The sequence below is a fragment of the Strix aluco genome, chromosome 19 (assembly GCF_031877795.1).
Source record: "Strix aluco isolate bStrAlu1 chromosome 19, bStrAlu1.hap1, whole genome shotgun sequence".
NCBI lineage: Eukaryota > Metazoa > Chordata > Aves > Strigiformes > Strigidae > Strix > Strix aluco.
Genome location: NC_133949.1, coordinates 14,071,250 through 14,099,151, shown reverse-complemented (window position 1 = coordinate 14,099,151; position 27,902 = coordinate 14,071,250). Strand labels below are relative to the sequence as shown.

General features: G+C 35.9%; 1 protein-coding gene across 9 annotated transcripts in view; it reads right to left on the bottom strand.

The window, feature by feature from the left end:
- Positions 1–27,902, bottom strand: part of USP32 (ubiquitin specific peptidase 32) — a 126,171-nt gene that overhangs the window by 59,449 nt on the left and 38,820 nt on the right. For 7 of the 9 annotated variants that reach the window (XR_012625790.1, XR_012625791.1, XR_012625792.1 and 4 more), the window contains exons 6-19: positions 20,710–20,841; positions 19,130–19,237; positions 18,233–18,348; positions 17,787–17,849; positions 15,881–15,964; positions 13,094–13,155; positions 12,874–12,976; positions 10,916–11,108; positions 9,546–9,721; positions 8,663–8,803; positions 5,201–5,360; positions 2,774–2,928; positions 1,966–2,047; positions 123–197 (exon numbers count right to left, since the gene is read on the bottom strand). Coding sequence is in view for 4 of the 9 variants with exons in the window: in XM_074845647.1 (XP_074701748.1) it covers positions 123–197; positions 1,966–2,047; positions 2,774–2,928; positions 5,201–5,360; positions 8,663–8,803; positions 9,546–9,721; positions 10,916–11,108; positions 12,874–12,976; positions 13,094–13,155; positions 15,881–15,964; positions 17,787–17,849; positions 18,233–18,348; positions 19,130–19,237; positions 20,710–20,841 (1,650 nt within the window). In the remaining 5 variants the exon portion in view is untranslated. The remainder of the gene's footprint in view (positions 1–122; positions 198–1,965; positions 2,048–2,773; positions 2,929–5,200; positions 5,361–8,662; positions 8,804–9,545; positions 9,722–10,915; positions 11,109–12,873; positions 12,977–13,093; positions 13,156–15,880; positions 15,965–17,786; positions 17,850–18,232; positions 18,349–19,129; positions 19,238–20,709; positions 20,842–27,902) is intronic. The other 2 variants (XM_074845649.1, XM_074845651.1) reach the window with 2 other exon arrangements.

Sequence of the window (27,902 nt, the reverse complement as noted above, 5' to 3'; positions counted from 1 at the left end):
GAGGCATAAAACACCTCTTCCAAGGTTAAGAGCACTTATATTAAAAATAATTGTTTCAACAAAATACAGCCTCTTGGATTTTTCTTCTCATCACAATTCAGTTACTATGCTGAAACACTTACCTTTATGTCTGTCTATTTTACTGCTGTTTGCTATAAAAGACATCTCCTCTGGCCAGCTCATGTCTTTGTTTCGAACTAGAAAGAGATATGGTATAAGGATTTTTTAAAGTTGTTTGTTACTTACTCCTGAGAGCTTATACAGCTGAAGAAGTTTAATTAAAATTTTCTAATATTTAATTGAGATTAGAAATTTGCTTATTTTTAGCTGTATTTTTCCTAGTTTTCATTTCAGTGTTTCCTAACATTATTGGAAATCATTCTAATACTGGCATCATTCCAACCATGCCAGTAACATCTTTAGAAAGCAGCCTGGAGACTTCTTTCCTGTTGGATAACAAATTTTTCAGAACTTATTCTAATACTTAATAAGGATGCCCCAGATTTGAACAAATTATTCACTTTCTGAGTGATCACTACTATTTTTTGTTGTTACGAAGCAACAAAAGATTCAAGTGTATTTCAAAATAGGGACAAATTACATGTGTTTCGAGATAAAGTGGGACAAAAAAATGCAAGCTTTCCTAAATTATCTGTACCACTGTGTTCCCATAGGATCCCTCTGTAAATCTCTATCTTGCATTGACACAAGCCATACAGCACACTGGCTTAAGGAACCTGGCTGAAGAGAGGAAAAGGGAGTTATTTTTCACCAGATCGCCTCTCACAGCGAGTTCCTCAGATGGGTGCCAAGTAGTTGTCCACGGGTAAGGCAAATGGCATAATAAATAGAGGCAGGGTGGACTGCAGCTTTCAGTGGCAGTGCTGACAATGCTGGTTTGTTTACTGAACTACAGCCTCAGGGTTCTGTTTCACCTGACAGAGCAAGGTGCCAGTCCCTCTCCCCTCCCTCTACAAATTCCTATTTCTTCTCTTGCATCTAGTGATTAATGCAGCTACACAGTGAACTGCATCAGCCATTCTGCCAACTTCAAATTGATTAAATATGAGTTGGGCCAAGTGGCAAAAAATGTAAGTCCATCTAGCACGCCAACCTGAGGTGTAATATTAAACTACACTAAGTGAAACTTGTACAGAAACAAGGCGAGACCCAGATCTCGCTTCTGTGATGTAAGGACAACAGTAGAGTGGATTAAGGATGTACGCTTCTGTTTCTCACATTAAAAAATTAGCCAGAAAGGTCAAACTAGTTGAAAACTCAGCTGATACGTGCACCCTGATACCTCTGACAAAGGCTGAAGGTATTTGTGACTGACGGCACTGCCTAGCGAAGCAGCACATGGCAGGACGGTGGGACACAATAGACAAACTGAAACAAGAAAGGTTGAGATTGTTCATGATGCCTTTTCATTGCAACAAGAGTCAGTCAAGCAGTCAAGTCCAAAGGTGTTAGGTTCTCTCCAGATGTGAAAATAACGGCAGCTTGTAACGAAAATCTTAGCAATGAACCTGACATGGACTGAAATATGCAGTTTTCTTCACCTTTTGCTTTGTGAATAAAAATGTCTTCATGCAAATATCATAACCTTGTAAAATTAGTGAAAGAAAAATGAGATCATGAAAAAGGCTCAGATGCTGCACACCACTTTTGTTACATCTCTGGCATTTTAGTTATTACTGTAGGGGCAGTGGATTATTTGATGCTTTAGTATTTCTTCCTGTATTTCTTTCAATACATACAGATAAAGAGACAGACAACTGTTGACACATACTCTTCCTTCTCGAAACATTTCCAAAAATAACATATTTGGGCAGTAGGCCTATATATTTGTGTAGTTTGGGCAATTACAGAAATGGGTACTACATGCAATTTACTAACCATATATATACCCACAGAAAAATATTAATTTTTAGCATGTAAACCAATTATAGGCCCTTTTTATACCTTCTATTACTAAATGCTGCTCATCTTGGATTTTAAGATACTCCAGTCTGTGATCTTCATCATCCAACAAAGTAAGATAGTTCTGCAGGAGAAAAAATACTCCATATAGTTATTACTTCTAGATTTAAAATCCTCTGAGGATACTTTAATCTGGAAGCAATGAAATTAAAACAGTATTAACAACTTCACAAAAATGAGAGCACCAGTTTCCTACCTATGTGAATTAAATACAGTAGTTCACTGATCTCCAGAAGCATCTAGTTCAATGTTTTAATTTTATGTGGCATTTCTTTAGAATGAGAGAATTACATGCACTTCATGATTTGGAGGGATACATTCTGCTTGTTCATTGTGATTTCTTCACATACACATTTGAAAAAGATCCTAGATGGCTGCTGGCTTCTGTGCCAACAGAAGCCTACAGCATCATGCATGTCAAAGAAAGGATGTATTTTTATTTCCATTTAAAAGTTTCTATGAAACTTCCTATGAAGCCTTTTAATAGGTCAACCAATTGCCAATTTTTAAATACATCACAGGATAATTAAATGTTTATCAGGCTACTAGAAAAACAAGAGATAAGTTTTCTGGGTCATTAACACCAAAATCTAAATTTCACTGCTTAGAGTGCATGAAAAACTCTAGAAAACAAGTGGCAAGAGTTTTCCACCCTGGGCAGTTAAACTGCAAAGGAAAGTTAAGTCCACTATTATTTTTTTCCTGTGGATGTGTAGTTAATAGTTTCTAGAAAATAATAAGATACACAATATTCAATAGCTGATTTCAAAAAAAAAGAGACAGACATTACCTCACTATTGTACAACCAGAGGCGCATATCTTCTTCTTTTATACGTAGCCTCTGGGAGAGATATTCATGTATCTCTTTAATTGTTTGCATTCGACTAAAGCAGCCGGTGTAAGCCAACACTCTTTTTAAAGGAGCATTCGGTGAAGGTACGTTCCCTGCATTCACAATCGTAAGAAAAGGGCAAAAGATAATGTACATACCAACAGGCCAACTGAAATCAGATCAATAACAACTTATACACTACATATACTATAAGTACTTTTTGTGGAAAAGTAGCACACAGTTCTACTGCTTCTGTTTATGGATAAAATGATGAGTTAGATCGAAAGCTAGTTGTTACTAACCCTTTGGGACAACAAACCAGCTATCACAAAGTAGATAAATTTATCTCTCTTCTAACCAAAACCTATTAGAAAATTGTTCCCCTAAGATTCTCATAGGAAATAAATAATTTAAAAGAAGTTTTAAAAGACTGGATTAATCTTTTTTTCTCTTAAAGACAATCAGAAACAATAGTAATTTTCAAAATAAAGGACTTTTTTCCATGAGAATTTTCTTTCTGAGAGAAAATTGTAAGTAAAAAAAAAGGCCAAAAAAAAAAAAATCAGTCTGACTATACTTTGAAGTAGCATGACTTTGCTTCAGCTCTTCTATGGAGATGAATGCTATTCTGTGAAGATGAAATCAGCCTGGCAATTTCACAACAGAAGTATTCTTAATAACTAAATTCCTCAAAACATATTCTGTGAAGATGCCTAGGATTTTCACCAGAGTTCCTCAACAATCTCATGTTTGCAACACAAATTAATTCCAGCAGTTGAGATTGTTGCTCTTTTCTATGATATGAGTCCATCTTTGGCACAAGAGGTGAGACCAACTTTACATGCTTTACTTTTTGAGTTTCTTCAATTTAAACTTAGGAAGTTCCCCACTTCTCACAGAGACAGGTCTGTAACATATTGATGAAAAGCTTTTATTATACAACCAAACCCAACTGGGCAACTGCATTACTTAAGCAACCAGCGAAGTGACATTGTTCTACTTTCACTGTCAAAAGAAAATAAACAGGATCATATGAAAAGATGCAATATTACATGCAATTTAACAAGAGAGTAAAACTATACTGTAATCATCTTGTAAGTCAGCAAAGCATCAGTTTTGTTTCAGTATACCAAGAAAAGTACTTATTTTTTTTAAACAAAAAAGCATTTTCTGAGATTAGGGATCAGAGGATTAGTTGTAAGATTACAGCAAGAAAGCATCTTCGAAAACTCAAAAAGATTAATAACTGATTGGACAAATAAATTAGTGCAGAGCAAAATAATTCCAAATCAAGATCAAATTTAGCACATCAGATGATTCTCTTTATTTGAATTTGGGCATTTTAGGATGTCCAAACAAAGCAGTTTCCATTTTATTAGGTCAAGTAGGAAAAATGAATTTGGGTAGCAGGCAGTTTCTGTAGCGGAACTTGATCAAGCAGGCAGCTGCTATCGTTACATTTTAGATTCTACCAAAGCAGTGAAAAATTGAGCATCTGCATGAGATTTTTAAACACAGGCTAACACTAGCAAGGCTAAAAGATTTAATTTTCAGTACTCAGGTGAGCCCATTTCTGGACAGATGTTACTGTGGCTGCATATATCTGTGTGTATCCAACCAAACACACATGCATGTGAACATCAGGTATTTCTTCAAACCTGTTGTGCAAGGCAAGTATGCAACTGTGCATACAAACTGGTAACGGAAAACAAATCCTGCAACACTCTTCAGCTGAAATGTGAAGCTGCCATCTAAAGATTATTCTTATAGCCCATTACTTGTACAATCTTTTGGTGAGCGTTACCACCACAATTATGGCAATTATGGCACAATTTAGTTGGATATTTACACTTGTTACTGAATTGTCTTTCCAAACTGCACCAATAATAGTCTTCATATGCCATTAATTCAATCGCTTTCTCAAGAGTATTAAATTATTTGGGGCATTAGAGCCCAGTTGCCCAACTCAGATGCAGTTGGCTTGAACAGTGATTTCATTTATTACACCCCTGTACTATCAGATACACACACCCACCCCAACACACAAATGCATCTATTCTATGGCTGCAAAATCAGCTACCAACAGGATTCAGCAGATCTGCCCTTCTTGGCCCTTCAGTTTATGCAGTGCTCAGTTCTCACTTTCACCTCACCAATCTATTTGCAGTAACTATGCAACTTAACTGACTTCCCTGAAAATGCTCCCTCATGCCTCTCCCTTTCAAGAAAAGATAGGAGGAAAGCCTTTAAATCTTTACCAAATGCTGATTGTGCCTTACAGTTGATTAGCTGGTGTACAAGCACAGTGGCAGCAAGCTTCTAGAGCTGTGGGTCTCGCTTTCTTAGAAACTGCACACTTGTATTCTTGCTGCATTCTTAAGTTACCTCTAGGTAAATGCTGAGGAAACATTCTCAGGCTCATCATACCCATATTCACCCAGATGTTTGACTGCTGCGTTCGAGTGGCAGGCTGCTGTCTCAGGAAGAGCAGATAGCGAGGAAATAACTCTAGTTCAGGCACATTTGTTTTGCTGTTTTTGATCACCTAGTAAAGATGTTTAAAACACATTTTAGAGACCGCTGTTCGAAACGGGTAGGAAATCCCAACAGGAACAGGAAGTAACGATTAAAGCAGATGGTTAAAAAAATAAACTATGTTTTACTAGGAGACGAGAAATCTTCTGAACTTCTTACGGGGTCTTAAGCAAATATCCACAGAAACAACAATTTCCTGATTTCTAAGCACTTTCTGAAGCTTATTAGTTGCAGACTGTCAAAAGAAAACACCTTATTTAGTGGAGCATAGCTTCCCGTACAACACAACATTTTTATAATTCCTGAAACAATGTGAATCTACAATCAACCTCATTAATTCAAGTCAGTATATACTTCAAAATATAAAAGTTTCACAACTGTTGAAAAAACTCACACATGCTGAGTAAGACATTTGCTCTGAACTTTTTGAACTACAGGACTGAATTAAAACCTTCATATTGTAAGAACAGACTGAAGCCTACTTCTGTCGTGTTTTGATATGTTGATAGAAAAAGCTGAAAGTAGCCCAGAACATGACTTGCAGCTTTTTCAGTCACCATTTCTAAAGATTTTGCTATCTAGATCTGCCCAAACATTGACATACATAACTGGCAGGAATGTATTTTTGTGACCATGTGAAGCAGAAGAAAACACTTAAGTTTAAATTGTGAGAAGCAATATAATGCACTGAAGTGCCACGGTATTAAACTTCAGTTACAACAAGAACAATAGTGATGACATTTTCTGGAAAGAAACAACACAATAGTCCCTACTGCGGGGTGGGAGACCGGGACTGTGAGTGCCTGTATACACAGTTGCAAGTAATCAAATGGTCTTCAAGAATTCAGGTGTCAAATTTGAACTTGAAGTGTCAATATATTCCTTAATTATGGACTGAAAAGCTACAGTTTATACATACATTATTTATATTTTTTTTCAGACAGGATACCCAAACTAATTCTCTCATTCTGAACGGAAATCGCTTTTCTAATGACCCTATTGCAAAAATCTCAAGCACATTAGTTTGTCTATGAAGAGATCTGGCCTTTTCTGGATCATAAAAGGTGTTTTTTTCCATGGAGAATGTGTGGGAGGAGGGTAACAGAAGCCGGTGAGTTTTTCACTGTAAAATAATTGTCAGTACTACAGCTAACAGACCAAATTGTCAAAAAAAATCATACACCTAATTCTCTCCCATTTCTGACACTGAATATTTGTGACACCAACCACCTAATGTCTGCTGCTACCATCAAAAAATTCCCCTCACTTCCTTTTTTAAAGTGTAGCTCCTGTAAGAGACTACCTGACAGAGAATAAACCAACCACTACATGGAATGAATATACTCAACAGAAATTGAAGAAACTTTCCAATGTTTCTAAGAGTGAACTGACCAAATTACATCAAAGTTTCTTGAGTCTAATATCAGCCTTTTTAATAAATTCATTATTTATAATTCAAGGCATGCCAGCTTTAGCTCCAAATGATTATGACCTGTTAATTGTTTTCCAGTATTACACACAGAGAAACAGAGAGATAGCTCAATAAATAGTGACTAAATTATATGATTCAACAATGGCTATTGCTATATAATTACTGCTTCTCTTTCAGAAACATTGTTGCTGTTTAACTGCAACCAAAAAAAAAAAAATCTCACTGGGATAACGGCCTAATTTTTAGTCCACTTAGTCAATTCCATTTAATATATAGCACTTTCACATTTGAAAATTATATTCTGCAATACATTCTGCATTGTGCCCCAAATTAATTTTTAATTAAAGAGACTACAGCTTTAATACAGCAAATACTAGTGTTAGTTACAAAAAGTCAATTTCAGTTCAAGTTTTTTTCCTTTTTTTTTTTTTTAAAAAAACTTTTATGCAAACAAGTACAAATACAACCTTATCTTTGATAGGCTCTTGCTAATTAGCTCATTTTATTACAAGGCTTTAAGTGACTACAGGCAGCTAAATAACTGTTGACATAAAAATGCAGTATTACCAATCTGTAAATACATTTTTATTATACAATGGAAATACTTATGTTAATTGTTTTGTAAAACTATTTCACAATTTTCGTGAGATACACTGGCTTCCCTGCTTGCAATCGAATGTAAGAAATGTGAAAATTAACTACATATGAATTATTTGCTGACATATGAGTATTTCATATGTTTGGAGGAGCGTTACTGATTTTGTGCTGAAGAATGAGAATGATCATCACTTGCCTCACCAGTAAGATTTTTAGTTACTCATTAGAAAAAATAAAGGCAATTACCATAATACTAAAAGAAGAATGACACAAAAGAACTATTTATTTTTAATATATGATATGCTCAAAATAACAAATGGTATTCACATGGCCACGATACATAATACCTGCAACAAAAATAAAAACTGAAGAACTAAAACAAGAGGGGCCTGACTGGATGAGTGTATCGGGTGAGATTCCTGGTCTTTGCTTTTAGCACTGAACACAGCTGGCCAGAATCATGCTGATGCAGCCTTAGACAGTAGATGCCAACTCAGTTTTAGCATCTATTTCTTGTGGAATTGCTTATGATAAATGCTGTATTGAAAACCCTTCGACTAGAAGCTGAACAGCACCACCAGTCTGTGCAGTACTCAAGAGCTGATACACTCATAGCAAATTCTTTTTTAGGAATACCTACTCCTGCAGCTGGCAGCTACAGCTCAGAAGAGTTTCTGAGCAATCATTCTGACAAAGAATAGCCTTTGCCTGTTTTCTTCACTGGGATCACCTATTGTTATCTGCTTTTTCGAACTTCACCAAATCTTGCACATTGTGTTTTCTATGACACTGAGCTTGAAGGACAGCAATTGTTACCTTCCCCCCACTCCATCAAATTCTAAGAGAGAAAAAATGCATTTTCAAAGTCGCAGGTGCCCCAGTTTTAATATTATTGGTTTTGCAGACCAGTTTAAAATTTATCTTAGCTTTTAAAGATGAGTGTTTTGATGACAAGTCTTTTAAACTGATCCCAAGTTTACTTTTGTCTGCTTTAGTAATCATGATCAGTTGAGCAGCGCTTCTGTCCTGTTGCAATATCTCCTGGGGATTGTGCTGCAAACCTCTTGGCAAATATCCACAACTTCCTAGCCATGTCCCTTCCCGAGACTGCGTTTTCCCAGCTTGCTCTTCAAGGCTTTTCCTTTAGACTATCCATTTTGGATGAAGTGGGAGATGACCATAAATTATTACCTTGTACAATGGGCAGAAGCTGGGACACATTAAGTGGTTTACATTATCTCGGTGGTTATGGCAAGCAAAAAGTGCCTATAATCACAACTTACCGGCCTGGGCAAGGACAGATTTGCTCCATACCAATGGTAAAGTGCTCTCCAAACTGGTTCTGGCACCATTATGTAGTCCTTTCCTTCAATCAGTTGTGGAGATCGCTTTAATCTTCCACCCTCCATTGTTAATGATGCAGCCTTTAAATAAAAAGGGATTTTGTTAAATCTCAAGCAGAATAAATAGTATACAGCTCCAACGATTGTAGTTCATGAGCACAGGACACTTTTTAATTGTTAAAAAACTTTTAAGTAGCAATTAACAACTGCTTTTCACACTGAAAGATGGTATTTAAGTTTAACACTACTTAACGCTCAAGTTTCACTATTTAATATTTCTCTAAAAGTCTGTCCAGCATACAATTTGTAATAGGTTTCCCTCGTGTCACCTTCTCCGACAACTTCAGACACTGCATAGAGAAACCTGATCTATGCTCATCAGTGATGGTGCTGGTCTGTGTTTTACATTTTGTTTGCGTGAATAATGGAAAAACTGTCAGTTTGCTTTTACTATTTAACTATTTTCTGGTTTTACGCAACAGCAATAAACTCTTCTATTTAGATTGAAAACACAGAAGGGTTTAATTATTAAACTATTTTACATTTAAAGGTAAAAGTTGTGTTTTCATAAATGCCTTTTCCATTTGTAAGTTTTGTTTAAGAACATTTTGAATGCTTCCCACAAAACACTCAATAGTAGCCTCAGAAGTAGAACACAACTTTTTCCTCTTAAAATAAGAGTAAGAAACTGAAATTTTGTTATGACAAAGCAGTGTTAATTTAGAATTAAGCCACTAGCTGAAAAAAACAACACATAAAAAGCTGTGATAAAAGTACACTAAAAGATACTTTTCCTATATTCACATGATTCAGACACATTTACCTTCACTGGTTCTTGTGTTACTAGGGGTTGGTTATCAATAGCTCCTGGTTTCTGAGGATTAAGCTGTAGCAAAGTATTCCCATTGGTTCCAAGGAAACACTGGTTATTATTGTCCGAAGTATTATGCTGCCTAGCAAAACATACATCAGTCCCTGGTGTGCCAGGGTACAGAGTATCTGTAACAGAATACAAGGGAAAAAAAAAAAAGGTCTGTTTCTGGTCATGACTCCATAAACCATAAATGAATGAGTTAAATTCTTGTATCCTTTGTTTGTTTGTTTTTAAAAAAGGTTGTTGAAGAAGGTTGCTATCCTATTCATACTTCAGTAAAACATGCAACTCTTCCAAACTACATTGACAAATACACTATTACTCTCAGAAAAGGGAAAGAAGTGAATATATGAGATCCAGATATCAAAGCAGATACTTACAAATATACTGGTTTGAAAACAGCCTAACTAGGTTTGCATAAGCAAATGTGTTTGGCATTTGCTTGTTATCTGGATGTTTGAATATCAAACTTCTGAAAATTTTATATACAAAACTGAATATATATGCAATAACGCCTTATTTTTATTTTTTCTCCCTGAAAATGCAAATGTTTTTATTCTTACAGAACCTCCTTTGGTTATGCAGAACCCAATCTAAACTTCAGGCTAAAAAGAAGAAAGAACCTTTAAACTAAAACTTGTCTCCCTTCCTGCCCTTCCTCTATAACCCCCAACCCCTACCCCAAAAATGATCAACAGTCATTTATCTACTTTAAATTGAAGTTACAGTTTTAAGATACAGATTTTAAAATACCAGATGCAACATTCAGATGTCGTATAAGAAAAAAAACAACCCACATCTCCAATTCTCACAAGAACCAACTGAAAATCATCACTAAAATCTCTTCTTTCACAAAGATGGCTCCTAGAATCTGCATAAACTCATTTAGATCACATGCCATGTAAAACTATAACTATGCTTTTCCTAATTTTTTTTCAGCTTCTTTCCTTTTTATAGTATCTGAGGTCATCTCATTGCAAAACAAAGTGCAATACCAACTAGGTATGAGCTAGAAACAACTTAATGTGAAGAGGGGAAAAAAAATCCACACAGAAAACAAATGATAGGACAAAAACTGTCTTGAAAACAACTCTGGAAACTAATCATAGCATAAAAGATGAATTACTGTTTAAACAAGACTCTTTCTTGTTGATCCACCACAGACTAAAAAATTCTAGTAATTCACCAACGTCCACACGTAGGCCACTTCTGCAATCTAAACTGTGTTATCTTTTTGCCTGGAGGAATCCATGCAGTATGTAGTTTTCTCAAAACCTGTTCTACATTAAACCTCCAAGGAAATAAGATGTTATGCTTACTGCTGCTAGTAGTCTCTGAGGCTTCTGATGCAGTAGAAATATTATCTGAAAACTTTTCTTCTGTTGCACTGAAGTAATTAAGACCTCCCATTTTGTCTTCTCCCTGTTCTGAAGTATTGGCTGCAGCAGTTACGAGTGAATTCTTACCTCCACTCAAGACAGATGAAGGCTCTATCACAACAGGGTTTGCATCCTAAAATTGGTAGGCAAGTAGAAAAGTCAATTATAAGCCAATCAGAGATGTTTAGCATCAGCCAAACCAATCACCAAATTTCACAGCTACATGACCACTTTTGCATATCACAACGAGCTTTATAGAGAAATACTTTCTACATCTACTGACGAAAAATCTGCAGCAACAAACAGCCAAAACTGTTAAACCAATCAAATGATCTCTTCTGCACAATGTAAAAATTGTGAAATACCAGAATTATTTTCTCTATCTAGATACACAAAAAGACAACCATTTAGACAGCTATAATTATAAATATTTGAAGATTTGTCCTTGTTGAATTTCATATGGTTAAATGAGAACAACAAGCAGAAGAACAAAAAAAATTCTTTCCTCAAACCTGCAGCATTTTACCCTTCCCTAACTTTGTTTTGAAACAAAGTTCCTTTGTTTCCTTTGAAGAAACAGCATTGCAAAGCCAATCTGGCTCACACTTGGGCAAGATAAAGGTGCAGAAAAAAATCTGCATCCCCCCCAAAAGCATAACTTGCCTGCCTGGTACAGGCAAGATGTAAGAAGAATCCTACCCAATTTACAGCACCAGTCACAACAAGAAATGGCAATAAATGAGAAAACAGAAAAAAAAAAAGGAATTAACTGAGCCTTAGGAGAGGAAAAAAGAAAATCCATGCAATGAACATCACTGTAACAACACTGGAAAAAAGGGGTGTTTCCTGGTTTATGTTGTCTCCTATTTATCACATCACTAAACACAGTATCTTGTCAAATAAGAAATCTGTACAGTAAAGCTAAAAGTACAAAAATAAGACTAAAATATATGTTGGAATTACAGTAATCATTTATAGAGTTTCACTGAAAATCTGAGTGTTCTCTTTGCTCGAGAGGTAGACAGAGTGACTAACGGCATTGTGTTACTATGTGAAGGATTAGGTATGAAATCATGTGAACATCTACTACAACAAGGACCAAATTACCTAGCATTTCAGGCATTTAAGCCATCATTTATCCAATTCATTGTGCACAAAGAATAACTAATTACATGGTTGGTTAATGCATACATTGCAGTTTTATGCAAATTTTTAGTTATTTATATTTATAAAACAACTCAAATACTTATATGATTACTTATCACTATATAAAACTCTTGAGAAATAGTTTATTTCACTTGTATAACATGCAAAGAATATCTCCACCTCAATTAAATTTTATTAAATTTAATTTTATTAAATATGCTTTGTTTTGTAAAATTCATAGTGATGTTTTAACTTGAATAGTATTACAGAGCACCCTGTAACTATAAGGTTTTAGTAGGACTCCTGTGATTACCATGAGGTACTGAACTATTTTTCATCATTGCCTATAAACCAAATTATACCAATTCCCTCATTTATCTGCCCAGAAAATGCACAGTATTTGCGGCCCAAGCAAAGTCAAAACCAAAACAGGTAGCTTTATTATCAAATGGATCAGAAGACTTAAGGGAGGTACTATTGTGAAAGTACGTTTTTACTCAAAAAATATTTTGACATGCAGGAATGATGAAAGAAAGTACAGAAAGAGATGACAGTTTAATTAAATTATAGTGAAAAGCTCACCATGTGACAGTGATTCAGCAAAACAATTATTTTCCACCAAGAGACAGGAGATGCTTAATTTCAAGCATTATTGGTTCAGCAGTCAATTGCTCCACACTCTTTTTTCATCAGCACAGTCACAATTACAAAGAAATCACTTGTTGAGTACACGTTGTTATTATTATACTTACGTATTTGACATATTCTTTCCACTGGTGCCACCATGGCATTGCAATAAGAAACCAGTTGTGCCCTGGCTGAAGGCCATACCTGCTTTCTCTTTCTAACCAGCCTCTGCACATAAAGAATGAACAACATGAAGTACTAGTTGAAACAGGAAAATTACAGTCCTTCTGAAGATATTAAAAGGTGATTCTGAAACCCATTAAAGATTCTGAACAAAGCACGCACCTAATGATCTGTCCCTCCTCTTCTGGAGTGGCAGGTCGTAGCCCCAAAACTATATGACACACCTGGAAAAAGAAAGTAATTCTTGTCAAGAATTTCACTACTATGAAACAAGCATTAGGGAAATGAAAGAAAAGAACAACCCTAATGGGACTTTTCAGAAAATGCTTTTAAATTATGTAGCAAGATTACCTAAAATTGAACAAATCACTAAAGAAGTCTTTTGAGCTATGAGATTCACAAACTGTTCCTACTGTTAAGACAAAGATACCAAGAATGTCAAATGCCCCAAGACAAATTAAGGTGAACAGAAAATGAATTTCCAGTATTTTCAGGTCTGAAGCACACACTATGAAAGATCACAGTAACTGACACGGATCAGATATACAAGAAGTTAAGATGTCTGTATGTACTGGAGAGAGGGAATGAGGAACGGGGAGAATGCAGGGAAAATGCAAGCTGTTGGAAGAGGATAAGCTAAAGGTTAAAGAAAAAAAACCAAAATGGAAAGGGGAAAAATGAGGAGAAGTGGTTATCTAAGGGACTGAAAGGAAAACAAGCACATGAAGAGACTGAGGGAGAAGTTTAAAGCAGTCCAACCAACCAGTCACCACTGAAAACACACTCAAAATCGTAGGACATCATCTGAATGACTGATGCTATTTGTTTCTTCTTTTTTTGTTTTTGAATCAAGCACAGATGAAAAAGGCACCACCTCCTAGATGGCTGCCTGATTTGGGTGGGGTTTTATTCTGAGTACAAGACAGCAGTCCCAGATGGCCAATATTTTACTCCTCTCTCGGCCTCGGCTGCGGTGGGGTCTGGCTGGTTTCTCCCAGCAGCTCCCCAGCCCCAGGCCTGCGGCCGGCAGCGAGAGCAGAGGGGAACAGACTCTGCAGGAGCCTTTGTTTCCCAGTGCAGGGAGGAGGGTCAGCTGTCTCCTCTCCAAGATGGTTTTCAAATTGGTTGCTACTCATAACATGATTTATAGTCTTTTCCTTATGTCTCTTTTGAGGCTATCAATTTGCAACTCAGCTGGAGATTTCTAATGACTGGTGAGATATCTTATTTAAATTTATATTACAGTGTGAGAGACCATTTCACATTCTGAATAAAACAAAGGCCATTAGCTGCTGGGAAGCAACAGATTTTCCAGCACACACAACACAGCTGGCTCTGATGTCTCTTTCTAAACTCATGTAACACTGTGCTAGTATCAGATTCTTCATACAAACTAACCCCGCCACAAACAAACCAATTTGTTGACAAGCTTCCCAAGGCGCTCCACTCAGACTACTTAGCTTTTCTGCCTGCAGATGAGACACACAAGCTCATGACAGTTCAAATGCTCAGACAAATCAATGGCAGACTCTGTCCTGTGTGAGCATGCTGTTGAGCCTGAAGCATGAGATGAGGGTGCCTCGTGTGATAAAGTTATCAAAGGAAATAAAACTAAAAATCTAAAATGAAAATGTAGCAGCTCTGTCAGGAGAAAAAAAATATTGTAAATGAGTCCTCCAACAAGCAACGTGTAAAAATGGTGATGTGTAATCATAAAATGTTCATTCATTCTACCTCAATATTGCATAGATATTTGTTAGTTCATCAATATTAAATTATGATAGGATACTTGATGCCAGACAGTCCAGAAGTAAAGACAGCCCTCCTTGAAAAGGTTGCAATGTAAGCAAAACCTGATGCAATTAGAGATAAAAAGAATTTGTAGAACTTTCTGATTTTATTCGTTTCAGCTGTGGTGTAGCTGATGGCCTCAGAATACTCTCAGTCACCCTGAAGTTCTTGAAAAAGCATAGTTCAAAATACAATTTATAAAGTAGTCTAGGATCAGAAACAGGAGAAGCAGTAGTATGCTACTCAGGCAGCCTCTCACAACAATTATTTATTTTTTTAAAAAACCACACAGCTTCTCTCTGATGAAATACTTTTCTGCTACAACCTGACCTTGTAACTGATGAAGCTTCACTGGCAAGATGAGAACAGAGCGCACTGGTTCTCCCTGGCCCTCCCCAGAAGAACCAAGACTGTCATACGGGGCTGGAGGTGAATACTAAATTAGGGCAAATCTTCAAGGCTCCATTAGGATTATTATTATTTAAACTCCAAGTATTAACCTCTACAGAAAATGGGTAGGGAACAAACTGCAGTGAATGAAAATACTCTTAGGGGGTTATTTTCTGCACAAAGCGAGCCAGCACTAAAATATGACTGTTTTAAGGATTTATAAAAATCCAATTCAAGCTCAATTAAAAACAAATTCAGTACACTCTTAATCCTCAGCTTCTGCAACACAATAGTGATATGATATCACAGCTCTCAAGGACTGCTTCATTAAGAAAGCAATGAAAGGTTCCTTAGACGGCTTTAACAGAAAATGTAAAGGGAAAGTGGTTGTAAAGAGTTAGCAATACTTTTTCTCATTTCCTGTGTCACTTTCTTGGCAAAGATTTGCAAGAACAACTGTTTACGAACACAGCCTTTTTCTAATTGAAAATATAACTGCTGATACACTTGAAATTTCATTTCATAAACAGTACATTATGTTCACTTTAACAAATTATGCTTTAGGCATCTCCATACACTGAAAAGAATAATAATCAAGTAGAGAATCATTCCATCAAGGTAGTGCACAACTGCAAAACCACATAACTTATTGCAACAGACAAAACTGTAAGCATGTTGGCTGAACACTGATGCTGCACTTCATGGACACACCAAAAGCTCCTGATTAAATTACCGTAATTTTCAAGCTTAAGTTTCCTCTAAGCATACCTGAAAAAGTAGATTTAAAAATTCATTGGCAAGTGCACTCTTCACACTCCATATCTGGTAGTCCTCCAGGGTGAGGTGTCCAAGCTTAGTTAAAGGGAGGAAAAGGAAAGGGGAAGGAAAAACCATCAAACCATTAACCTATTTTTATTAAAATTCTCATTAAATGTGTCATACAAGGCATGACAAAGCCAGTGATTTGATAAAAATTAGCAACTACCACTCTGATAATAAAATTTGATCCAGTGAAAGAAGAAAAATTCAGTTTTAGCATAACATATGAAACCCAAAGAACCAGAAAGAGTACAGAGGCCGAACACGTAACCTTTTCTCCTGCCCTCCATCATTCAGGTTTAGTACTCATGCCCAACTGCAGTAGTGGTACTTTCTCAAACCATGAAACCAGCAGAAGTGGTACAGGACTGCTCAGGGCAATCACTTTGTAGGAAACAAAACAAGACTAAGACAATCTAAGTCTTTGATCATCCAAGTAAGTTCTGCACATGTAGATACTTGCATCCACTCAGAAACCCACCATCTTCCTCTGCGGGTTGAGAAAAACTATTTTGGATCATCAAGTCTTTATGATCTTACCTTACAACACAAGTCCTATTAATTCTTAATCACTTGCAAAGTTACAGTAGCATAACACTGACCAATGTCAGAGGACCTTCTGATTTTTAACAATTCAGTGACAAGAGCAATTTTTTGTATGTGCATTTTAATATAATTCATGGCCATTTTTAACGCAGTGGCAGTTACTCTGCCTCTTCTTACAAACCATTTTCTCCAAAGTTCACACAGGTCAAAGCTAACAAAGAGGTTAAGTAATTTATGTAATTACTGCATCATCGGCTCTTTCCAGCACTACATTCAAATGAATCTTCTTTTTTACCTCTTTGTGGAAACGAGACTGCTATACGCTTGCTTATAAACTACCCTTTTTAGAAAAGCAAAGAATAAAAACCTCAAAGGATGAAAGAAAGAGCTCACTGAAGCTGTATTTTCTACTGCTTTGCTAATGAAAGAATTATAATAAAATATTTGCCCACCACTTTGTTGGAGTATAAGCAGGCAAGACAACTATTCAAACAAGTAATTAAGCATTTCTAGACATTCTTTATAGTTTTTCTTAAATTATTTATAGTTTCCAGACACTCTTCCTAATTAGTGAAGCAAAGGATGAAATAATGGAAACAACTTCCCCTATATTGTTTGCAGATGATAGTACCTATCTTGAAAAAGCAAGAACATAATTAAAGATTTACAGCTAACTATAAAGCACAATATAAACTAAGACTCTTTGCTGTGTGTCACGACAGTCATGACAGATGTCTCCATAGTTTTATGCATACTTAGCTCTGAAACAATATCATTGTATATAGTTCACTGGTCGTATATAATATTATTGCAAAGTAGTTTGATAATGATAATGCATAAGTCACTACTGAATTAATACAGTTCTGTTCCAGCATAGAAGGATAATGTGTCTTTACATAGCATAAAATATAAAGAAATATTAATGCACTACCCCTTTTTTCACAAGATCATTTTTACCATGAAACAAAAGAACAGTTTCTCCAGAACAAAAGTCAAGCATCAGATTTAAAACTGCTATTAATTATGCACAGCAAAGCCTTGCAAACGGTATATGCTTCCAATTAATTTCATCTGGTTATGTATTTTTTGTTTAGTTTCATATATAAAAATGGCTTATAAAATTCAAATATGTTCTTTCTCTCACATAACAATGTGGAAAATTTTAATGGAAAACTGACATTTCTTGAAAGACATTCTTTTATTGACACATCTCTGCTTTAAAGGAAGCACAAGATTTTCTTTTCCTTCTTATAAATAAACTGAAGATACTAGGGTATAAAAATGACAAGGAAAAACAGCAAATTCCTACCTTTGTGGTATCATGCATATTCAAAATATCTTCTACAATTTCAGACAAACTCATGTCCAATTCCTTAACAAACAAAAGGATTAGAAAACAGAGTTAAATTCTCACAGCACTCTGGATCTGCATGTGTTCAGAATGAAAATATAACTGTAAGAAATGCTGATGATACCTCTATGTAATTCCAGCTGAGTGCTTCCAGACAGTTGTACTTTTGTACTTAAGATTTCTTTATATCAAACAGCATGCATTATAGTCAAATCATTCTGCTCTGGTTAATGGCCAAAGTTACATGAGGTAAGTTACATCCAGTTATCAATACTCCTACTAAGGTAGTTCAAGGAAGCCTGTATTTCACTGAAACCATGTTCAAACAACATTCACACTCCTACTTTTGAAGGATGACTGTATGACATAGACACAAATGAATAAAAATCCCAAATATAACTTACAGATATTTTATCAGTACGGTTATCTTTCCAGACCTCTAAAAGTGCAACCACCATTTCTTTAAGTTCAGTGCGAGACAACACACCGTCCCGGTCAATGTCAAAAACCTTGAAGCAAACTGAGAAAAAGGAAGTTACTTTTCTATGTCAGAACTACTCAACATTTTTTTTTTTTTCCTTGCAGAATGTAAGTCTGCAGAGTCACAAGAACATGATTTAGTGCTGACAGTTTTGATGAGGCAGGATGCATGTGTTGTAGTGAGGAAATGGAGCAGCTGTGTTTCATAAACTGAAATCTAGATTCCTGCAATTCTGTGCTGTGTTTTCTGATGTGACATAGCAGGGAACATATGTGCATCCAGAAATTTCCAGTGAATGATAGCTTTTAAGTTGCAGCAATATGGCTTTGGAAAAGTACGGAACAAAGGTTATTTCAAAACACAAGAACCTTGCAGGGAGACAGCTGAAAGCTGGACAGTAAACAAGGCAGAACATGCTATTTACCACAAGTCAATCAACGAGGACATTCGTTTTATATTATATTATATTTAATGAATAGGTGTTTGCACTTTCTATATTGAGATATACACTTCTGCACCATAATACATGACACTGCAAAATAACTTCTGAATTTTTTTTTTTTTTCACCAAACAGGATGACAATTTACATGAAGCTATGGAAAACTTATAAAATATACAGAATTAGGTTTAATCACCCTTTATAAAAGGAAGCCTTGATATGTAAAATTCCTTTAATTTTTACAGTTTTGATGTCTGTCACCTCTCACAGACATACACTTGTTCAGTGGAAAAATTTCCAAAAAGATGGAAACAACTCAACTTCATTGCTCAAACTGAAAAACTTCTCTAAAATTAACGGTTAACATTTCTCATACTTACACTTCTGTCTTTCTGCCAAGGGTCCCCTGCAACATGCTGAGAGCCCACAGGAAATTTCTTTAAAATCTATGTGATTGTCTCGGTTTTCATCAAACGCATTAAACAAACCTGCAAATCACAAAAGCATCTCCTGTTACAGCATCTGGCTGAAAGAGCTGACAATCTTACTTAGCATTTACATGAAGCGTTAATGGTTAACACTTTCAAGGAGAAGTACAAACACTTATGATTATAACTAATTCTTACAAAGTGTAATAAAGATAATTGATGACTTTAACACCATTTTAAAGGTGAATTAGATCACTCAGGTATGGCTAGACAACACCGGGGGTAGGGTGGAGAAGGAATCAAGAATTCTGAACAGCAGCCTTATTCTCACACCTTTCTTGGAATGCCTGATTTAGAGAGGGTACATCTAAGCCAGTATGGTCAGCACAAACGCTTTCACAAAAGCCAAAGGAAAAAATAGTAAAGGTACTCAGATGCCAAATGTTTTGGCTTTTCCAAAGTGCCTGATAGAAACTCCTTTGAAAATCACTGAATACCATTGTAAATTCGGCCCTAAGGGAGTTAGGAACTTTAGTTACCAGCCTTCAAAGGATTTAAGACTTCTATTCATTCAGCGCATATAACTTTTTTTTAATCCCATGAATTATTTTTTTTTTAGTGACGACTCAGTTGCATTACCCACAGAAGACATACAGAATGACCAAAAACCATTCAAGTTTCCCCACAGCAGCTGTATAAATTTATAGCACTAAGTAGATTCAATATCCCTATTGAACTGAACATAAGTTCTGGAGTTTTAACAGCTTGCACCCACTGCAGAAGAATTTCCCATTTTCTTCTTACTGCTGCCACTTGTCAGTAAAGCTGGTCATTTGGTTAGCAAAACATTGTCACTTTAGGACTGCAGACAAAAACGAGCATGTAAGTAGAATGTTATTTACTGTCCTTATGTTGTGCAGTAAATGGCAATTAGACAACTGCAACCTCCAGTTATTACCAGAGTGGCTTCAACTTGAAAGACCAGCTTGGTTATTAACATGTCTGCACTGCACCATGCAAACCTCCTGAACAAAATCTTCCTTAACTTACACTAGTAGGGAAGACTGTTTCATTGCCTGCATGATACAACTTCTGACTTGCATGCTGAATTGTCCTTTAATAGATAAAACTCATATTTGTCAGTTTAAAAATGGTCTTCTCTTATGTCATTCAGGGACAGCAGTGTATTTTGTAGTTACAGAATCATAAGGAACCCAATGAAAAATTCTAAGCAATACAGGGCAAATCATATATAAAGTTTGATGTATTTCCTGACAACTAATAAGAATGCAACAAACAGAAGCATCACTTCCTTCATCATTCCAGATTTCCCAACAAATAGAGATTTTTCAGGCATCTTCTCATTTTCAAACATTCAGACCTCAGTGGAATGAACCTCTGTAATTTAAGTTTAAAATACATTTTCAAATAGGCCCAGTTTTAAAGCCATAAAATCTGCACGTCAATAGACTATCAGGCACTGAACACCACAGCAACATCACTTCCTTGCACGTTTGATCGAAGTTCCATACCTTCACTCAGAGATGGATGAATAGGCGGGGAAACTAAGGGGGCAAATGTTTCTAAATCAAAACGTCCAGTTCTTGATTGAGCTTTTAGCAGCCAGTACCGTTTTTCAAGATCGATGATGTCAGATTCTTCCACTGTATAATCAACAAAAATAAAATAGAATTTTGATAATATCTATATCATGCTAGAATTCAGTACCAAATAAAAATGTAGCATTATTTTGTCACAAAAAGAAATTATAATCATTTTTTTATGCCCGACTCCTTCATATAAAAATTAAAAATATGAGCAGTAGAGAAATAAAGGTCTGATTTTACCTTATCTACAGAATCATCTTATCTATTCACCATCTAGGAGCTCAACATCTACAACACATCATCACAAGTGTTTAGAAATACAAAAATTAACTTTTCCCACTCCTAAAGGCTCCAACAGTCTCTTCATTTTCACATATTTCTTCTTCATGAACTGAACAGGTAGATTACATGTGCAATATCTTATTTTCCCAAAGTATCCGATATTTAAATCCCCTAAAAGGACATGCAGTAACATTTAAAAAACAATCCCAGAACTCTCATGGATGGAAAAAGAAAAAAAAAAAGGTACTTGGCTAATCTTGGAAAATTCCTATTTGAAATTTTTAGCCTTCTTATACAGTAATAAGGATAAATGTTAATGTGACATTTAAACATTGTATGTCAGCGTTAATTTTCCAAATATAAAATAGTTTGTTTCACTTTATTATTTATACAATAGACATACTTAGAAACCCAGTCAACATCGGGGAGTGATTGTACAAACCTAGAAGACACTTTATACAGAGGAACTCACAAGCTGATTTAAAGAAGGGGAAAAAACCAAAACCCTAAAACCAACAGTGAGTAAAACAAGGTGCTAGGCAAAGGTGAATAAAAATAGCCAGAGGAAGAACTTGTGTTTTCTTTCAAAACATTATATGTAAATGATGGTCTCCTTACGTTTTATCCTTGAAATCAAATATATATAAAAATATTAAGTTTCTGCTCAACAGTATTTTTAGCCTTTTTACATATGCAAGTGTGTCACAACACTGCTTTAGGTCAGTGCAAATTAACTGGTTCTCAGATAGATATGTAATGACAAAGCTGTCTATATTAAGAACCACTATGTGTGATCCCATTCCCAGATGGTTCTGAGTCTTTAAATCCACGCCAGCTTTCTAATAGGTTTAACTTGAGCTATTTGACCTGGTTTAGCCTACAGAAACAATAATAATCCTGTAAGGCTTAAGAACAGAAAAGATTCAAAAAAAGTTATATGTCACAACTGAAATTCTTTTGATTTCTTTTCCTATTTCTGTCATTAGGAGTAGTGATTTAATCAGAATAGTAACTTAGGTAACCTACAATAAGCATGAACTAGTTGTAACTACCCAGCAGGCACATTGTATAAGGCATCAAAAACTACACAATACCCTTCCCTCATCAGTAGAAAGCTTGGAAAAAGTTTAACAAAAGATTAATATCTGAAGTAGAGTTGGAGGAGTGGAAGGGGTTCGCATCTTCCTGTAAAACACTTCAGATAGCTGAACTAGAAAAGTAACACCAGTGAAAACAGGTCTTCCTCTTCCTCTGTACATTCAATACATCACCAGACAGACCATATACGAGCATGCAGAGCTCCCACACGAAAGCTGCAGTTCTGGGGTCACGTTAAGCTAACACAACTTCAGGCTGAGCAGAGGAAGTTCACCTTCCCCCTTAAGCCCCAGCGTGTGCTGCAGCATCTTCCCTTCCATCGCTATCAGCTACTGTGCATTTACATAGTAAGTGAGGTAACAAAACTGATCCAAAATCAAAACTAAACTGATTTCCTTTCTCCTCTTCCCCTCCTTCCTAGATGGATCAATTCCCTTATCTGGCTTACCATCTCCTGGCTCTTGGATGTGTTGCAATCATAGAATGGGTTGGGTTAGGAGCGGCCTTAAAGATCATCCAGTCCCACCCCCCTGCCCCAGGCAGGGACACCTTCCACTAGACCAGGTTGCTCAAAGCCCCGTCCAACCTGGTCTTGAATGTTTCCAGGGATGGAGCATCTACATCTCTGGGCAACCTGTTCCAGGGTTTCACCACCCCCATCATAAAAAATGTCTTCCTTACATCTAGTCTGAATCTATCCTCTTCTAGTTTAACACCATTACCCCTTGTCCTATTGCTGCAGACCCTACTGAAAAGTCTGTCCCCAATACATAAGGAAGCAGTAATTTAAACATATAAAGGACTGTTATTCTACAAGAAATCAAGAAAGAGGAATAGTTATTTCTTTGAAGATCAGCATATAGGAATATCATAGGTGCTTAGGACCGCCACAGACGTACACAGCTTGATCCTAAGAACAGTCAAGTGATGTAGAACTGCATCTGGTATGTTCCAAGAAATACAGGGATGTCTTGATGATTTAATGACATACCTGCCCCACAACAGTCAGCGTACCAACAGATGAGAGAAAATCTACCACATAAAATACACTTTCCCCTCAATCTTGTTGCCTCTACAGGTATCAGGGTGCTACAGTACTGGTAAAAAAGAGCTCACAAGATATGACATTAGGACTAGAGTACCGTATTTTGCAGGAAAGACAAGAAAAAGTATACTCATGGAGTTCCAAGAATAGAAATAAACAAGAAGTAAAACAACAAATGAAAGGTAAAAGCCACTTTATGAGACGGAACCTTAAGTACACAAAGAAAATCACAGTACTATTGTACTACCTAAACAAGTGCACATAAAGGGCAAGTTTGTACTGTCATTTAGAAGAACTGCACATACACATTATTGCTCTAATTAGCAAATACAAAAGCGTTATGCTAACTCTCTTAAGCATGAGCATGTAAATCACTTTCCTTTTAATTTACCTTTCCTTTTAATCTACCTTTGTTATGAGGAAGAGAACAAATGTGCTAGTTGCACTTCACTCTTGAAATGATGCAACACTAAGAATATTCAAAAAACATAAGGAAGCTCACATTGTCTTTACGGAAGAGTTAATCTGCAGATACTTGCTTTCACTGGCAGGTGCATTATTTACCTTTAGTAATTAAGAACCGAAAGATTGTTTTGTTTTGCCAGAGAACCTTTCTCAAATATCTATAGAAGCTAGCTCTACTCCATTTTTTTAATTGTACTTCACAATGTTAACTTTATTGCTTTATTATTTTAATTTTAATCTCAGAAAACAAAGGCTATCAGAAAGCATCATATCTGCATTTCTGTCGAGCAGTGGCTCGACTGACTGATTAGATTTACACAACTTTGGTCGAATAAAAGTAAAAATGTGACAAAATAATATTTTTCAATCATAATAGCAATGAATCGTAGCCCACTGCAATAGTTTTACTTACAGAAAATGCAGAAAAATTTATTGGATTACAGCACACATGGAAGTTTAACTCTGCAGTTGAAAAGCCAGCTGTTACATAATTTGATTTCTCCAGAGTGATTTTTTGCACATAATCTTGTAAATCAGTCTCAGGATATGTAGTACACCATCTATTCCTCCATAAACATAAACTATAAGAAATCTCTTGCAATTTAAGATATATGCATATAATCATATTTGTTATTGAAGTTTAAATGAAGCATGATAAAAGCAGACTACACTTATTATCCAAACATACTAATGTGTATGAAAAAAAAGCCGTATTCTAAAGAGGTTTTATATACATAAAGGATTTTAACTTTCCAATTTTTCTTCCTAATGCCTGTTCATATCACATCAGGAAGTGTGGACTGGGCTTTCATTCAATAGTTCAAATTTTAAATAACTCATGATTATTTTAAAAAAATGTATCTTATATATACAATATAGTCCAAAACATCAGAACAGACTGGGTTTCTAGGCTAAGTATTCATTTTTGTCAATTAAATGCATGATGTGATTATTTATCACATGGAGATATTAGGCACCTGTGAAATTTAACCATATACTACCCGTTTATTACCATATGCTATTTTATGTCTCCCTCATCACTTGTCTTTCAGATCTGTAAAATTATGAATAGTGTTTCTTAGTTCAACACTCTAAGAATTAGACAAGTATAAACAGAGGAATTCAAGCTACAGTCTTCATACTGTAAAGGAAGAACAGGTAAACATTCTCAGCAAAAATATGCATCTGAGAAACAGTAAAATCTACTAAAACCGAGTTAATTTAAAAGCAGCTGTCACACTGTGATTGACAGGTTGCATGACAGTGATAAACACTAAAAAAAAGCATCCTTCATTTGCATGCCATTTCCATGAAATGTATGCTCCTCTTAAATATTACATAGATAGCAAGCCATGAATAATCCCCTGTCTTAGAAAAAAATTTAAAAACATGTTTTCATTTCAGGCACTATTTATTACAATTCTTTATATGACCAGAATTAACAAAACATTTCAACATATTTTAAAACTTTAATTTTTTACCCACCTATCGGTACAATCCTCTCTGGTTCACAGCAGTAGAAGCATACCATACTCCCAACATTTTAATGGAAACTTGTTTTTTTTACTGTTTACCATGATATCCTCCACACAAAACCCAGTCCCCAGCGGCAGAGAGAGCTCTTCATCGCACGAGGGCTGAGTCAGAACCAGAGACCAAATGACTGAACACCAAACAGTATTTCTGACTAAACACACTTGTTTGTTGCTTTCAAATTAACACACAAAAGACTCTGGGACCTGGGCACAGAGAGCTGCTTTGCAAGACACAAAATAGCCTGGGAACTAAGAGGATCACAAAGTGGCAAGATGCAGATTAAGTGACACTGAGGTTTTTTCTTATTGGCCTAGTCTGCTGTAATACTTTCATATTTTATTTTTTTTTTCCAAATTGAAAAACAGACACACAGAGAAGGGAATATTATAACTCGAACCAAGATCCTTGTGTGTGTCAGACACGACTCTCCAGGTGTTGATCTAGCAGAATATAGTGTATTACTGCCTTAAGATGATCACCCATACAGAAGAGATATTCAACACAACAGTTCCTCTCAAAGCACAAATGTTCACACATTTGGAAGAAAATAGCACAGAATGAAATATGCTCTTAAAGGCACCTTTTATAAACCCAAAATCTTCAAAATTGTCTTCTAGTGGCCTTCCATACATCAGTAAGAGATGGTGTTTCAAGAACTGAAGTGGACAAGCTACAGAAGATGTATTTAACATCCTTTTAATGTGAGCAGAGTTAAGTGATCACTTCATTTCACCTTCCTTTTACAGACACATCTTCATCTTACCATAAAGCCCTACAGGTTTATAAATCCACCTCTGACAGAAGAGGTTACTTCCACAAAATTCAGTTTCAATTTTATACTGTTTCAAAAACTCACTCTTCCATTTCAACCATGCTCTCTGGTTATCCAGGGCTTCTCTCATTTATTATGTTAAATTAGCGATAACTGGATTTTCTGAAATATAATTATTATACTGATTACACACTGTCTTACTGCATCTCAGTACATAAGAGCTGTCAGAAAAAGCAGGAGCATTTTGATGAATTTTTCTGACGACAGAAGAGTCTCGTCAATTCATAGGGGAATTAGGGTGCTATTTAACAAGAACCAGATAACAAAAGAAGTACAAATTAGATGGCCTGTCAGTTTGAAACCAGTAACCCCTCTGATAAATGGGAGTATTCTCCCCATGGAAAATGGCTGAAGACCCAAGGATAAGCCCATCACATGACACTGAGACAAACCAAAATGACTGTCATTAAAAAGGAACCACCACCTATGCTGCAGCAGAAGCAATATTTCCAGCCAACTGAAGGAAACCAGTGAGGTCTCACCTGGGTCAGTATAACAGCAGTGTATCACCCAAGTCTGAGGTGGAACAGGGGATGGAGCACCTGGTCTGAAATGACCTAAACTGGGCTCATTTTACTTTGACCAAAAGGTCAAAAAGAAACGTTAAGAGTCACTTGCATTTATGCTGAATGGTAAAAAGGAGAGCAGAGACTGTTGAAAAAAGGACATAGTTGACAGAAAATTGAGACATAAACTGCCCACAAATACATGCAGAGGATGTACTGGAATAATTTTCCCTAACTGGATTTAAAAAACCCCCAAAACCAATAAGCCTCAGTATCTTATGAAAGGAATGATACAGTGACACCCAGGGTCTGCACTTGGTGGCCGAGAATTGTTGTATTGAATGACTGCATTTGGACTTAGAGTACCAGAGGATTAGGTGTTTAATTTGTAATTATTAAGGATGTACAATGATTTGGGGGAATATTCCCCTACAGAGAATTTTAGTGCTAGCAGTGATGATTTCTAAAAAAAATTGTTTTTAAAAAAAAAAAATCAAAAGGTACCTGATCATACTACTAAACTGAGAAAATCCAAACTACTGCTAGTTGGTCAGTACTCAGGTATAGGAGAGACTCATATCCCTGAAGCTGTTTTTTAGGAACAAAGGTCCAAAAGAAACTTCAGTTATTTTGGTAGGTTTCAAATGAAATTATTCATATTTATTATTTAAGTGAAATGGAACAAAATTTGATTAAAAGTAGCAAGTGTGTGCAACTTCCTGTAACTTTAAAATTCCATTTCTAATTATGTGTTGAGAAATACAATTAAAGTCATCTGCATACCAAAATAAATGTTATTTACAAATGAAAAATTAGAATGCCTTTGTTTCCCTGATAGCTTGGCTCATTAAGCAAATTTAAATGGAGTCATCGATGCTTTGCAATAAAATGTTCACTGTCTGTTTCTAAATCAATGTTAATAACTTTCACTATTTTTATCACTGCAATTTTTCATGTCTCTGACATATTATTCAAGATGTTTCATGGGAAGCACACCATGAGAGGAGGTAAGGCTTGGTCTGAAGCCTGAGCCAGGAGAGGGCGAGCTGTGACCCAGCCAGAGTCCGGCAGCCAGGTGAGAAATTCATCACTGCACTAGCAAGTTTCACAAATTAGTTTTCATTTTACAATAGAAGAAATTTTAAAACCTTTCACTCTTCCACTGTATTGTGCTAACAGTGCTTGCCTAGGTTTACTAAGTATTATTTCAGTTACTTACTCTCCCAAAAGGCAACCACTTCCTAGGTAAAAGTATTAAGAACAAGCCTGCCTTTAGAGAAGAGGAACTGTCATAACAGCTCTTACTGTTTTACACATTCAAGCTGTGTTAAGAACACTTCTGACTAAACTTCTT